General features: G+C 30.7%; 1 protein-coding gene across 1 annotated transcript; it reads right to left on the minus strand.

The window, feature by feature from the left end:
* Nucleotides 1-4,603: 4,603 nt before the first annotated feature.
* Nucleotides 4,604-11,987, minus strand: LOC129233131 (zinc finger protein 271-like). The gene is made up of 5 exons (XM_054867194.1): nt 11,666-11,987; nt 9,254-9,501; nt 8,411-8,509; nt 5,911-6,733; nt 4,604-4,614 (listed from the first exon to the last, which is right to left on the minus strand). The coding sequence occupies exons 1-5, from the start codon at nt 11,985-11,987 to the stop codon at nt 4,604-4,606; spliced, it is 1,503 nt and encodes a 500-aa protein (XP_054723169.1).
* Between the last annotated feature and the right edge of the window lie 2,585 nt (nt 11,988-14,572).

Genomic DNA, 14,572 nt, shown 5'->3' on the forward strand with positions numbered 1-14,572 from the left:
ATAAAAAAAAAAATTGAAGTCTGAAAAAAAAAAGAAAACCCTTGGTGTAATCTGAGGCGACAGCCAATAATACGAAGGCAAAAAACAAAGTTGATTTTCATTCAACATTCAATTTTAGCAATTAAATTAAAAATGCATAATTAAAGAAGTAATAATTTTTCAACTTTTATCTGCATTAATTTTAAAAACAAAGGTTTTTTCTTGAAATCGTGATTGCAGTGAGCTAATTACTTAAAGACAATGAGTAAAGGCAAGGGCGCTAAGGCATTAATGACGACTTCCTCTTTGACTTTAGGGTTGTTTATTTTACGAAACATGGAACTCGTGAAAGCTAAATTCGAGCTACGTAAAATAAAAAACTTTGCAGACACAGAAGCAATTATAGGAAGTTCATCCTGTGTTTAATAAATTAAGATTTAATACTTTGAAAATGAGAAAAATAGATGCACAAATATGCAGCAGTGTATAATCGCATCTCATTAATTTTACTTTTTTCTCAACAGATAATTGGCGGAAGACGCGTAGGGAATTAGGGTACTTAACTTTGCAAAGTAAAAAAAAAAAAAATTCTTTATCTAATGTATTTTCCCTGAATTTTTATTATTTTTTTGAAATTCCCTGATATTTCCCTGATTAATAAAGTTCCCTGACTTTTCCCTGATCTGTCGCCACCCTGTATGTACTTGTGATAGAAATATTCACTACTTGGCTTTTTAGTAAACTTATTTCAAAACCTTTTCTACACTATCATTAACTACTTCTTTTAAAAGGCTACTAGGATTGACATACATATCAGCAGACATAACAAAATAACCACAAGTAAATCAATAGTCAGCATTTCAATAAGCAACATATATTTATTAATTACACAGCACAGCAAAAATGCAAATAATTTGAACCGAGTCACACAATAGGCTCTGATAAAACATTTTACATATTTGGTTATGAAAAATATTTTTCATCAAATGAATACTTAAATGAAACAAACAAATCATTGAACAAATAAAATGGAATATTAAATGAATAAATAGATAAAGAGATGAAAAAACAAATGAGTGAAGAATTTAGTATATGATTAAGAAAAAAAGGGCACAAATAAATAAATATATGGGTTACTAAATGAGTCACACAATAGGTTCTGATAAAACATTTTACATATTTGGGTATGAAAAATATTTTTCATCAAATGAATACCTAAATGAAATAAACAAATCATTGAACAAATAAAATGGAATATTAAATGAATAAACAGATAAAGAAATGAAAAAACAAATGAGTGAAGAATTTAGTATATGATTAAGAAAAAAAGGCCACGAATAAATAAATATATGGGTTACTAAATGAAAGAATGTTAATAGATTAGCTAATGAATGAATATATAACATACAACTTGCCGAATAAATACACCTTGGGGAAAAATCAAATTTTCCATTTGTTTCCAGAAAAAAAACGGGAAAAAACACTTACTATGCCGCCTCGAAATTTCCATAAATTTTACATCTCTGTGCAAAGAATTTCCCTTATAAATGGTTTTGGACGAGTGTTCAAATTCTGAATGACGAAAACTAATGCAGCGACTATTTATTTTCTTTTAAGAAACGATTTTGGGTAATAAAATGCAAGTTTTGGTGCACAAATCATTAATCTTGCAGTTTTACTTCAAGTTGTATCAAATGTTGGGATTGGGTGCTGATTTTTCAATCCTTCAAAACTAGTTTTTTGTATGGTACACCCCATGAAGTGTTTTTTTTAAACTCGTAAAATGAGAAAATGCCCTTTTTAACAATACTCACAAGCAGGGTTCGCCGATATATATCATGATATATATCCAATATTTATTTTGAAAATATCACGATATTTTGATGTTTATTTTTTCAACTACGGTATATATTTTCAATATAAAAAATATATTAATCATAGTAATGTTGTTCATTTATTATTAAGATTAACTTAAAAGTTATGTGCTATATTTTTATGATGTATTAATACATCATTAATATAACAAAGTAATACAATATTCTTTTTTTAATTGTATTTTATATCCATAAAATAATTAGTAATCTAAACAATTTGAATTCATATTAAAAGTGCACAATTCAATATTAAGCGTTGCTCAGAAAAAAAAAATGAATGTCTTATGACTATGCACTGACTAATGCATATTATTTATTTCTGATAAATCATATAACCGTAAAAGTAACTAACAGAAGAAAAATGAGTAAAACAGCTAATGCTAAGTTAACTCTATTAAAGTTAGTGGAAATGTAAAACGAAATATTAGATATAAACAGTGAAAGAAACCTTATTTTTAAGTTTACATATTATACATAAGACACATATTATAGTATAAGAAAAAAAAAGGTGATTTAAGGATGCATTTACTATTTTGAAGACATTAGTTAGTGCTAATTGAAAATATCGGATATGTATCAAAATATCCGATATATATCAAAATATCAGGTATTTTCGAAAATATCATGATATTTTCAAAATCTGCGTCACAAGAGTGGTTTTGTTTAGTGTGAATTTTCAAATATACTCTTACGTATAACGAATGACTAAAAGGCTATTTACAGTTAGTCACATATAAATATTGTTTCTCTTTAGCATGTATTCTCAAATTCGTATTCAAATCTGCACGTTGAGGAAAAGGTTGGTTTTGCAACAGTCACAAGAATCTAGATTTACATTAGTATGCATGTTTAAATCTGTTACAAAATTCAAATTCCGAAAAAATGTCATTTTCAGCACAAACTTTTGTCTTTACGGTACATTCTAAAAGTGGATACAAAGATGATTTCCCAGAAAAGTTTCTTTTACAAAAGTCACAAGAATATGGTTTTTCATTAGTGCATATCCTCACATGTTTTTTGCAATAATCACAAGAGTGATTTGCCATCAGTGTCCTCTCTGCATAGTCTTCTTAAACATGGAGGGGCAGTAAAAGATTCTTCGCACTAATCACAAGTATACGGTTTTTCATTGGTGTGTATCCTCAAATGAGTTTTAAAACTCGAACTATCAGAAAATGCCTTTCCACAATAATCACAAGAATATGGTCTTTCATTAGTGTGTATCCTCAAATGTGTTTTAAAAGTTGAACTATCAGAAAATGCCTTCTTACAATACTCACAAGAATATGGTTTTTCATTAGTGTGTATTCTCAAATGCCTTTTCAAACTCGAAATATCAGAAAATGCCTTTCCACAATAATCACAAGAATATGGTTTTTCATTAGTGTGTATCCTCAAATGTGTTTTTAAACTTGAACTATCAGAAAATGCCTTCTTACAAGACTCACAAGAATACGGCTTTTCATTAGTGTGTATTCTCAAATGCCTTTTCAAACTTGAACTTCTTGCAAATGTCGTTTTACAATACTCACAAGAATATGGTTTTTCATTAGTGTGTATCCTCAAATGCTTTTTCAAACTCGACTTTTGAGTAAATGCCTTTTTACAATAATCACAAGAATATGGTTTTTCATTAGTGTGTATCCTCAAATGTTCTTTAAAACTTGACCTAACAGAAAATGCCTTGTTACAATAGTCACAAGAATATGGTTTTTCATTAGTGTGTATCCTCAAATGATTTTTCAAACTTGAGTTTCGAGAAAATGCCTTGTTACAATAATCACAAGAATATGGTTTTTCATTAGCGTGTATCCTCAAATGAGTTTTCAAACTTGAACTATCGAAAAATGCCATTCCACAATAATCACAAGAATATGGTTTTTCATTAGTGTGTATTCTCAAGTGTTTTTTTAAGTTTGAACTACTAGAAAATGGCTTTTTACAATAATCACAATACGGTTTTTCATTAGTGTGTATTCTCAAATGTCTTTCAATATCATAAGTACGTGAAAAAGTCTTTTTACAACAATAAGAAGCAAAGGGTTTCTCTTCAGTGCACAATGTTTCAAGCATATCTGAGTTTGTATTCACAGGAACTGACATGTCAAAAAAAATTAAGAGATTATTTTTCTAAATGAAGCAGTAGTGCAAAAGTAGATTCCAGGCAGGGCTCAAAATTATTCAGTTGCACTATATAAACGTTATTTGATTCATCTTCTTTTTTCAGTTGGGCATGTAATCCGTTAAATTTTACACTAACCAGAGCAGTTGTAACGCTTCCACAATCTACGCATAGAAAAAGTGCATTACATTAGTTTTGTTGAGAAATGAATGTCCTTAGAGAATAATCATAAAAATAGGGATTTCTCTTAACACTTTGATGAAGACATCTGTCGTCAAAGACACCTATTTCGCTAGGACTAAATCAATATCCTCGTTAGCAAGTTTTCAAAAAGCATAAATAAGCTTTTGGAGTCTGCATTTTTAAGTATTCTGTGCAAAGAGGTGTTTATATATAGGTCATGTTCAACACGCTCTTAGATTTAAAAAATTTTCAAGTTGGATCATGATATTAAATTATCTTTTTACGATATAAAATGGAGTGCAACAATGAATGGCCTCCTGCAAAAGTACGTCGAGACAGCATACCTCAGTCCGAAATTGTTTAACATTTGAAAATCACTCGCATCTAAAGGCAATTTCCCAATGTCAACGATGTGATGTCCAGTTTCACACAGCTCAACTTGGAATTAACCAGCACCTTCAAACAGAAAAAGCTGAAAAGATTTCATATTTTTTAAGTGTTTTTATGTTATTATAAAAACAAGTTCTTATAAAATTGATTCATGTTCATATCATATGAACTTTCTTTTCAAGAAATGGACCAGATTTATCTCAATAAATGCTCAAGTATTAGGAGACATAAAAACTTTTTTAAAAACTTAATAAAAAAATTGTCCACTTGTACCCCTACATGATGTACACTTGGACACGCTTGGGGGCTCATTTGGATACTATGAATAAAAGAAACACTTTGGAGTGCTACAATAATAGCAAGAATATGATTTTCTTTAAATGTGTATCCTCCCCTGCATATTCAAAGCATTGCTGTAAGAAAATGACTCGTAACAATAATCACAAGAATATAGGTTTTATTAAGTATGCATCCAAAAAAGTCTTTTCTTGCTTATTTTTAGAGTAAATGTCATTTTACAATATTCCCAAGTTTTTCTTTGGTACATATCCTGAAATGTCGTTTCATATTTGCTTTCTGAGAAAACGTTACTGCACAATGCTCACAAGAATATGGTTTTTCATTGGTGTGTATCCTCAAATGTGTTTGCAAATGTCCACTCTGGGAAAATGTCGTTTGACAGTAATCACAAGAATATGGTTTTTCTTCAGTATGTATCCTCAAATATCGTTTCATATTTGCTTTCTGAGAAAATGTTACTTCACAATACTCACAAGAGAATAGTTTTTCATTGGTGTGTATCCTCAAATGTGTTTGCAAATGTCCACTCTGGGAAAATGTCTTTTGACAATAAATCACAAGAATACGGTTTTTCATTTATGTGTACCCTAAAATGTTTTATCAGATTTGAACTATCAGAAAATGCCTTTTTACAGAAATCACAAGCGTGTGGTTTTTCATTAGTGTGTATTCTCAAGTGTTTTTTTAAGTTTGAACTACTAGAAAATGCCTTTTTACAGTAATAACAAGAATATGGTTTTTCATTAGTGTGTATCCTCAAATGTTCTTTACAACTCGAACTATCAGAAAATGCCTTTCCACAATAATCACAAGAATATGGTTTTTCATTAGTGTGTATCCTCAAATGTGTTTTAAATTTTGAACTATCAGAAAATGCCTTCTTACAATACTCACAAGAATACGGCTTTTCATTCGTGTGTATTCTCAAATGCCTTTTCAAACTTGAACTTGTTGCAAATGTCGTTTTACAATACTCACAAGAATATGGTTTTTCATTAGTGTGTATCCTCAAATGGGTTTTAAAACTCGAATTATCAGAAAATTCCTTTCTACAATAATCACAAGAATATGGTTTTTCATTAGTGTGTATCCTCAAATGTGTTTTTAAACTTGAACTATTAGAAAATGCCTTCTTACAATACTCACAAGAATACGGCTTTTCATTAGTGTGTATTCTCAAATGCCTTTTCAAACTTGAACTTGTTGCAAATGTCGTTTTACAAAACTCACAAGAATATGGTTTTTCATTAGTGTGTATCCTCAAATGCTTTTTAAAACTTGACTTTTGAGAAAATGCCTTTTTACAATAATCACAAGAATATGGTTTTTCATTAGTGTGTATCCTCAAATGGGTTTTAAAACTCGAACTATCAGAAAATGCCTTTCTACAATAATCACAAGAATATGGTTTTTCATTAGTGTGTATCCTCAAATGTGTTTTTAAACTTGAACTATCAGAAAATGCCTTCTTACAATACTCACAAGAATACGGCTTTTCATTAGTGTGTATTCTCAAATGCCTTTTCAAACTTGAACTTGTTGCAAATGTCGTTTTACAAAACTCACAAGAATATGGTTTTTCATTAGTGTGTATCCTCAAATGCTTTTTCAAACTTGAGTTTTGAGAAAATGCCTTGTTACAATAATCACAAGAATATGGTTTTTCATTAGCGTGTATCCTCATATGAGTTTTCAAACTTGAACTATCGGAAAATGCCTTTCCGCAATAATCACAAGAATATGGTTTTTCATTAGTGTGTATTCTCAAGTGTTTTTTTAAGTTTGAACTACTAGAAAATGCCTTTTTACAATAATCACAAGAATATTGTTTTCCATTAGTGTGTATTCTCAAGTGTTTTTCCATATCATAAGTACGTGAAAATGTCTTTTTACAACAATAACAAGCGAAGGGTTTCTCTTCAGTGGTAAGAGTTTCAAACATATTTGAGTTTGTATTTACAGGAACTGACATGTCAAAAAAATTCAGAGATTATTTTTCTAAATGAAGCAGTAGCGCAAAAGTAGATTCCAGGTAGGTTCAAAATTATTCAGTTGCACTATATAAACGCTATTTGATTCATCTTCCTTTTTCAGTTGGGCATGTAAACCGTTAAATTTTACTCTAACCAGAGCAGTTGTAACGCTTCCACAATCTGCGTTTAGAAAAAGTGCATTACATTAGTTTTGTTGAGGAATTAATGTCCTTTGAGAATAATCATAAAAATAGGGATTTCTCTTAACACTTTGATGAAGACATCTGTCGTCAAAGACACCTATTTGGCAAGGACTCTAAATCAGTACCCTCGTTAGCAAGTTTTCAAAGAGCATAAATAAGCTTTTGGAGCCTGCATTTTTAAGTATTCTGTGCAAAGAGGTGTTTATACATAGGTCATGTTCAACACACTCTTAGATTTAAAATTTTTTAAAGCTGTATCATGATATTAAATTATCTTTTTACGATATAAAATGGAGTGCAACAATGAATGGCCTTCTGCAAAAGTACGTCGAGACCTCAATCCGAAATTGTTCAACGTTTGAAAATCACTCGCATCTAAAGGCAATTTCCCAATGTCAACGATGCGATGTCCAGTTCCACACAGCTCAACTTGGAATTAACCAGCACCTCCAAACAGAAAGAGCTGAAAAGATTTCATATTTTTAAATTGTTTTTATGTTATTATAAAACCAAGTTCATACAAAATTGATTCATGTTCATATCATATGGACTTTCTTTTCAAGAAACGGGCCAGATTTATCTCAATAAATGCTCAAGTATTAGGAAACATAAAAACCTTTTTAAAAACTTAATAAAAAAATTGTCCACTTGTACCCCTACATGACGTACACTTGGACATGCTTGGGGGCGCATTTGGACACTATGAATAAAAGAACAACTTTGGGGTGCCACAATAATAGCAAGAATATGATTTTCTTTAAACGTGTAACCTCCCCTGCATATTCAAAGCATTGCTGTAAGAAAATGACTCGTAACAATAATCACAAGAATATAGGTTTTATTAAGTATGCATCCAAAAAAGTCTTTTCTTGTTTATTTTCAGAGTAAATGTCATTTTACAATATTCACAAGTTTTTCTTCAGTATGTATCTTCAAATGTTGTTTCATATTTGCTTTCTGAGAAAATGTTACTTCACAATACTCACAAGAGAATGGTTTTTCATTGGTGTGTATCCTCAAATGTGTTTACAAATGTCCACTCTGGGAAAATGTCTTTTGACAATAATCACAAGAATACGGTTTTTCATTTATGTGTACCCTAAAATGTTTTATCAGATTTGAACTATCAGAAAATGCCTTTTTACAGTAATCACAAGCGTGTGGTTTTTCATTAGTGTGTATTCTCAAGTGTTTTTTTAAGTTTGAACTACTAGAAAATGCCTTTTTACAGTAATAACAAGAATATGGTTTTTCATTAGTGTGTATCCTCAAATGTTCTTTACAACTCGAACTATCAGAAAATGCCTTTCCACAATAATCACAAGAATATGGTTTTTCATTAGTGTGTATCCTCAAATGTGTTTTAAATTTTGAACTATCAGAAAATGCCTTCTTACAATACTCACAAGAATACGGCTTTTCATTAGTGTGTATTCTCAAATGCCTTTTCAAACTTGAACTTGTTGCAAATGTCGTTTTACAATACTCACAAGAATATGGTTTTTCATTAGTGTGTATCCTCAAATGGGTTTTAAAACTCGAATTATCAGAAAATGCCTTTCTACAATAATCACAAGAATATGGTTTTTCATTAGTGTGTATCCTCAAATGTGTTTTTAAACTTGAACTATCAGAAAATGCCTTCTTACAATACTCACAAGAATACGGCTTTTCATTAGTGTGTATTCTCAAATGCCTTTTCAAACTTGAACTTGTTGCAAATGTCGTTTTACAAAACTCACAAGAATATGGTTTTTCATTAGTGTGTATCCTCAAATGCTTTTTAAAACTTGACTTTTGAGAAAATGCCTTTTTACAATAATCACAAGAATATGGTTTTTCATTAGTGTGTATCCTCAAATGGGTTTTAAAACTCGAACTATCAGAAAATGCCTTTCTACAATAATCACAAGAATATGGTTTTTCATTAGTGTGTATCCTCAAATGTGTTTTTAAACTTGAACTATCAGAAAATGCCTTCTTACAATACTCACAAGAATACGGCTTTTCATTAGTGTGTATTCTCAAATGCCTTTTCAAACTTGAACTTGTTGCAAATGTCATTTTACAAAACTCACAAGAATATGGTTTTTCATTAGTGTGTATCCTCAAATGGGTTTTAAAACTCGAATTATCAGAAAATGCCTTTCTACAATAATCACAAGAATATGGTTTTTCATTAGCGTGTATCCTCATATGAGTTTTCAAACTTGAACTATCGGAAAATGCCTTTCCGCAATAATCACAAGAATATGGTTTTTCATTAGTGTGTATTCTCAAGTGTTTTTTTAAGTTTGAACTACTAGAAAATGCCTTTTTACAATAATCACAAGAATATTGTTTTCCATTAGTGTGTATTCTCAAGTGTTTTTCCATATCATAAGTACGTGAAAATGTCTTTTTACAACAATAACAAGCGAAGGGTTTCTCTTCAGTGGTAAGAGTTTCAAACGTATTTGAGTTTGTATTTACAGGAACTGACATGTCAAAAAAATTCAGAGATTATTTTTCTAAATGAAGCAGTAGCGCAAAAGTAGATTCCAGGTAGGTTCAAAATTATTCAGTTGCACTATATAAACGCTATTTGATTCATCTTCCTTTTTCAGTTGGGCATGTAAACCGTTAAATTTTACACTAACCAGAGCAGTTGTAACGCTTCCACAATCTGCCTTTAGAAAAAGTGCATTACATTAGTTTTGTTGAGGAATTAATGTCCTTTGAGAATAATCATAAAAATAGGGATTTCTCTTAACACTTTGATGAAGACATCTGTCGTCAAAGACACCTATTTCGCTAGGACTCTAAATCAGTACCCTCGTTAGCAAGTTTTCAAAAAGCATAAACAAGCTTTTGGAGCCTGCATTTTTAAGTATTCTGTGCAAAGAGGTGTTTATACATAGGTCATGTTCAACACACTCTTAGATTTAAAATTTTTTAAAGCTGTATCATGATATTAAATTATCTTTTTACGATATAAAATGGAGTGCAACAATGAATGGCCTTCTGCAAAAGTACGTCGAGACCTCAAGCCGAAATTGTTCAACGTTTGAAAATCACTCGCATCTAAAGGCAATTTCCCAATGTCAACGATGCGATGTCCAGTTCCACACAGCTCAACTTGGAATTAACCAGCACCTCCAAACAGAAAGAGCTGAAAAGATTTCATATTTTTTAATTGTTTTTATGTTATTATAAAAACAAGTTCATACAAAATTGATTCATGTTCATATCATATGAACTTTCTTTTCAAGAAATGGGCCAGACTTATCTCAATAAATGCTCAAGTATTTGGAGACATAAAAACTTTTTTAAAAACTTAATAAAAAAATTGTCCACTTGTACCCCTACATGATGTGCATTTGGACACGCTTGGGGGCACATTTGGACACTATGAATAAAAGAACAACTTTGGAGTGCCACAATAATCGCAAGAATGCGATTTTCTTTAAACGTGTATCCTCCCCTGCATATTCAAAGCATAGCTGTAAGAAAATGACTCGTAAAAATAATCACAAGAACACAGATTTTATTTAGTATGCATCCTAAAATGTCTTTTCTTGTTTATTTTCGGAGTAAATGTCATTTTACAATATATATATATATACTAGCATTCCCGTACCCGGCATTGCTCGGGTAATGGAATTAGCAGGGGTTAACAGTGCTTGGTGCACCTAATTTCGAAAATCCCCTGTAATAATTACTTATTTCCTATATTTTTTTCTAATTATGGGAGGATCCCGGGGCCCCTGTACTCCTTACATGTATGCCTTTGTCCTTAACCGATCTTTAAGTGTTATTAACGATCCTTTTAAAGTATTGACCTTTGCAAATACACAGGTCATCCACATTTTATTGATGTACCTATGTTTAAGCATGAACTTCTTTGTATACAACATTTTTAGTTTTTTTTTTTTTTTTCTGGTGCTAAAATTATTAAACTGCTTGATGAACTGGCTTTGGATCAAGCTACATAACATTGGCCGTGTGAAAAAAAGTCTCCTCTTAAATCGATCCCTGTTAATTTTAATGTCTGTCCTTGTGACTTATTAATGGTTATTGCAAAGCAAACTTTAACAGGAAACTGCACTTTTCTAAATTCAAAAGGATAGTCCGCCCGTGATGATGTTTTTAAAAACTTCGTTTCTAGTTTTGTAAAAATGTAAGCAATAGACAGAAACATTATGATTTGACTTGAGAAAAGCCTCGAAGAACCATGTGAGAAACAAAAACAATATCAAATTTATAGTTTGCTATCGACCAAAAGTTGAGATGAAGTACTGAATAATGATTTGAATGGAGGAAAGCCTTCGAAAATAAGGGATTTGAATTCAATGACAGGTTTTAATTTCCCAGATATTAAGAGGTTTTAATTAATTTCCCGCGAACTAATTGAGATTTCGAAAAATCCTTTCTTAGTGGTTACTTTTGTAATCATGCGGACATGCCTGCCAAATTTCAAGTCTGAAGCTTCAGCGGTTTCGGCTGTGCGTTGATATATATATATATATGTATATATGTTATCTCAGGACATTGATTTTTATATATTAAGATATATATTCACAAGTTTTTCTTCAGTACGTATCCTCTAATGTCGTTTCATACTATTTGCTTTCTGAGAAAACGTTACTGCACAATACTCACAAGTGTATGGTTTTTCATTGGTGTGTATCCTCAAATGTGTTTGCAAATGTACACTCTGGGAAAATGTCGTTTGACAATAATCACAAGAATATGGTTTTTCATTAGTGTGTACCCTCAAGTGTGTTTTCAAATTCGAACTATGAGAAATTGCTTTTTCACAATAATCACAAGAATATGGTTTTTCATTGGTGTGTATCTTAAAATGCCTTTTCAAACTTGAACTATCAGAAAATGTCTTTTTACAACAATCACAAGAATGTGGCCTTTCTTTAGTATGTATCCTCAAATGCCTTTTCATATTTCCTCTTATAGTAAATGCCATTTTACAATATTCACAAGTTTTTCTTCAGTATGTATCCTCAAATGTCGTTTCATATTTGCTTTCCGAGAAAACGTTACTGCACAATACTCACAAGAATATGGTTTCTCATTCATGCACAATATTTCAAGCATATTTGAGTTTGTATTCACAGGAACTGACATATCGAAAAAATTTGAAGATTATTTTTTTAAATGAAGCACTAGCGCAGAAGTAAATTCTAAGTAAGTTTATAATTATTCCCTTTCATTACACAAACACTAAACGATTCATTCTTACTTTCAGTAGGGCTTGTAAACCATCAAACTTTTTGCTAACCGGAGCAGTTGTAACGCTTCCAACAATCTGCTTTCAGAAAAATTACATTGAATTTGTGTTGTTGAGCAATGAATGTCCTTAGAGAATAATCATATGAATACGGGTTTCTCTCAACAATTTGATAAAGACATCTGTCGTCAAAGGCACCTATTTCCAGAGGACTCTTAAATCAATACCCTCGGTGGCAAGTTTTCATAAAAACATATAAGTCTTTACAGGGTTGGGTTTTTTGCCGGCAAAAAGGTATTTTTGCCGGGACAGTGGAAAAAACCATGGCAAAAATGGAAAAAAACGGCAAAAATGGAAAAACAGCAAAAACCTAATTGCAAATAAAGTAGCATTACAGTGTTAATCAAGAAATAGTGACAATATAATATAAATAATGCACTTTAATATTTTAGTTATATCTCTCCATGTTACTTCTAATTTATATTGTGAAAAATAAATAAAAAACAAATGTTGGGATTGCAAAACTTAAGATTTTAATTGTTTGCTGAAACATTTTTTTCAGAATGAGCAAATTTCTTCAATGCTAAAACAAGGAATGTTTACTTAAGCTTAGTAAATTAATAAAAAGATTGAATTCTAATTATATATATATATATATACATATATTTAAATAATCACTTTTATCAGTAAGAAGTTATCCTTTTTCATTGTGAGTTAATTATTTGTCTTAGATGTTACAAACTGAAATTCTATGTTAATGTTTAAAAATTTAAAAGAAAAAATGCTCCATAACTTTAAAAGTAAGTTAAACCTTAATTTTTTTTAAAACTATAAAAATAATTAAATTAAAATTTTATCAAAATCTTTTCATGCTTTTACTTTTATATAAAAGGAAAAAAAACTGTCTGTAAGTTGTTAACTCAAAATCTATTTTTGCCACTTTGGTAAAAACTGGCTAAAACCTATTTTTGCCGGGCTGTAAAAACCGTAATTTTTTCCGCCCCCGGCAAAAACTTGCCAACCCTGGTCTTTTTGGGTTAGACCCAATAGGTTTTTTTTTTTAAAAAACCCATTATTTAATCCACTTTTGGGTTTTTTTAAATTTTCTGAGAAGTTTTAAAAAAAATTAATTAATTTAAATACTTTTACAATTCAAACTTCTATTTTATTTGTTCTTCGCCACAACCAAGGGACATAAAAAATGAATTTTGAACTTTAATAGTATTTCTCATCTCTTAACGGCATTAAAAAAATACTTCAAAGGTTTTAAATAAATATATTTAACTTTTTTCTTTAACTGGTCAATAACTCAAATTATCTTGACTTGGTCTTGTCCCGCTGATTTTCTCAATATTTGTAGATAGTACAGAGGACCAACATGTCACAAATCTCGAATAAACAAGGTATATTTTTTACAAATCAACAGGTTTCTCAAACAGAAAACAGAATAGGATGTACAGTATTTTCATTATCTCACGAAAAAGTTTAATATTTCTTACTCTGTACACAGAAATAGAAAAACAGGCAACATAAAGTTCAAAGAAATGTCTTGATTAAGCTGGAATTCAGTAAAAAGGGATTTAAACTACTTGAGGTTCTACAGTAGTTTTACATAACAAAATGAAATACAATAAAGTAAAATGCAAAAAAAAATGCAGTAATTACAAACAAACAATAGATTTTATCACTCGAGAAGTAAATTTGCCTTAACTGTTAGTAATCATGGAAACTAAAAAATCTGAAACTTCACCATTCTTGGGTTTCGTCGTCTTTCATACTTTTCTTCAGAAAACGTTGAATTTTAACTAGTTTTCCAGCTTTTTTTACCCCAAGACAATTTCTGAGCTTTGTCCATATACTTACGCTACAATATGCTACAAGTACCCTACATTTTCACTAAAAAAATACAAAAAACCCCACATTTCTTTTAAAAAACCCACTTTTAGTTGGGTTGTTTTGGATTTTATTTAAAAAAACCCAAAAAACCCTGGGTCCATGGGCTTTTTTAAAAAAACCCGGGTTTTTGCCGACCCTGGAGGTGTGGCAGGGGCAACAGTCCAAATAGCCCTAGAATCATTCTCAAAGCTTGCAATCGCTAACACATGGAAAACTCGTAATATTTTATTAGCCATATGCAACGTGCTAGAGGTTTAAAATCTGTTTCACGCCCCCAATTCTTTGTTTTTTGTTTAACTGAAACACAAAACCTTATTTTTGAATACAGTACAACCTCGATATCTCAAATCTCTCCGGACGGGGAATAATTTCGAGATATCGAGTTTTCAAGGTTTTTAAAAAATTACACTAGTAACTCACATATT

Source organism: Uloborus diversus, unplaced genomic scaffold (genome assembly GCF_026930045.1).
Source record: "Uloborus diversus isolate 005 unplaced genomic scaffold, Udiv.v.3.1 scaffold_18, whole genome shotgun sequence".
In the NCBI taxonomy this organism is placed as follows: domain Eukaryota; kingdom Metazoa; phylum Arthropoda; class Arachnida; order Araneae; family Uloboridae; genus Uloborus; species Uloborus diversus.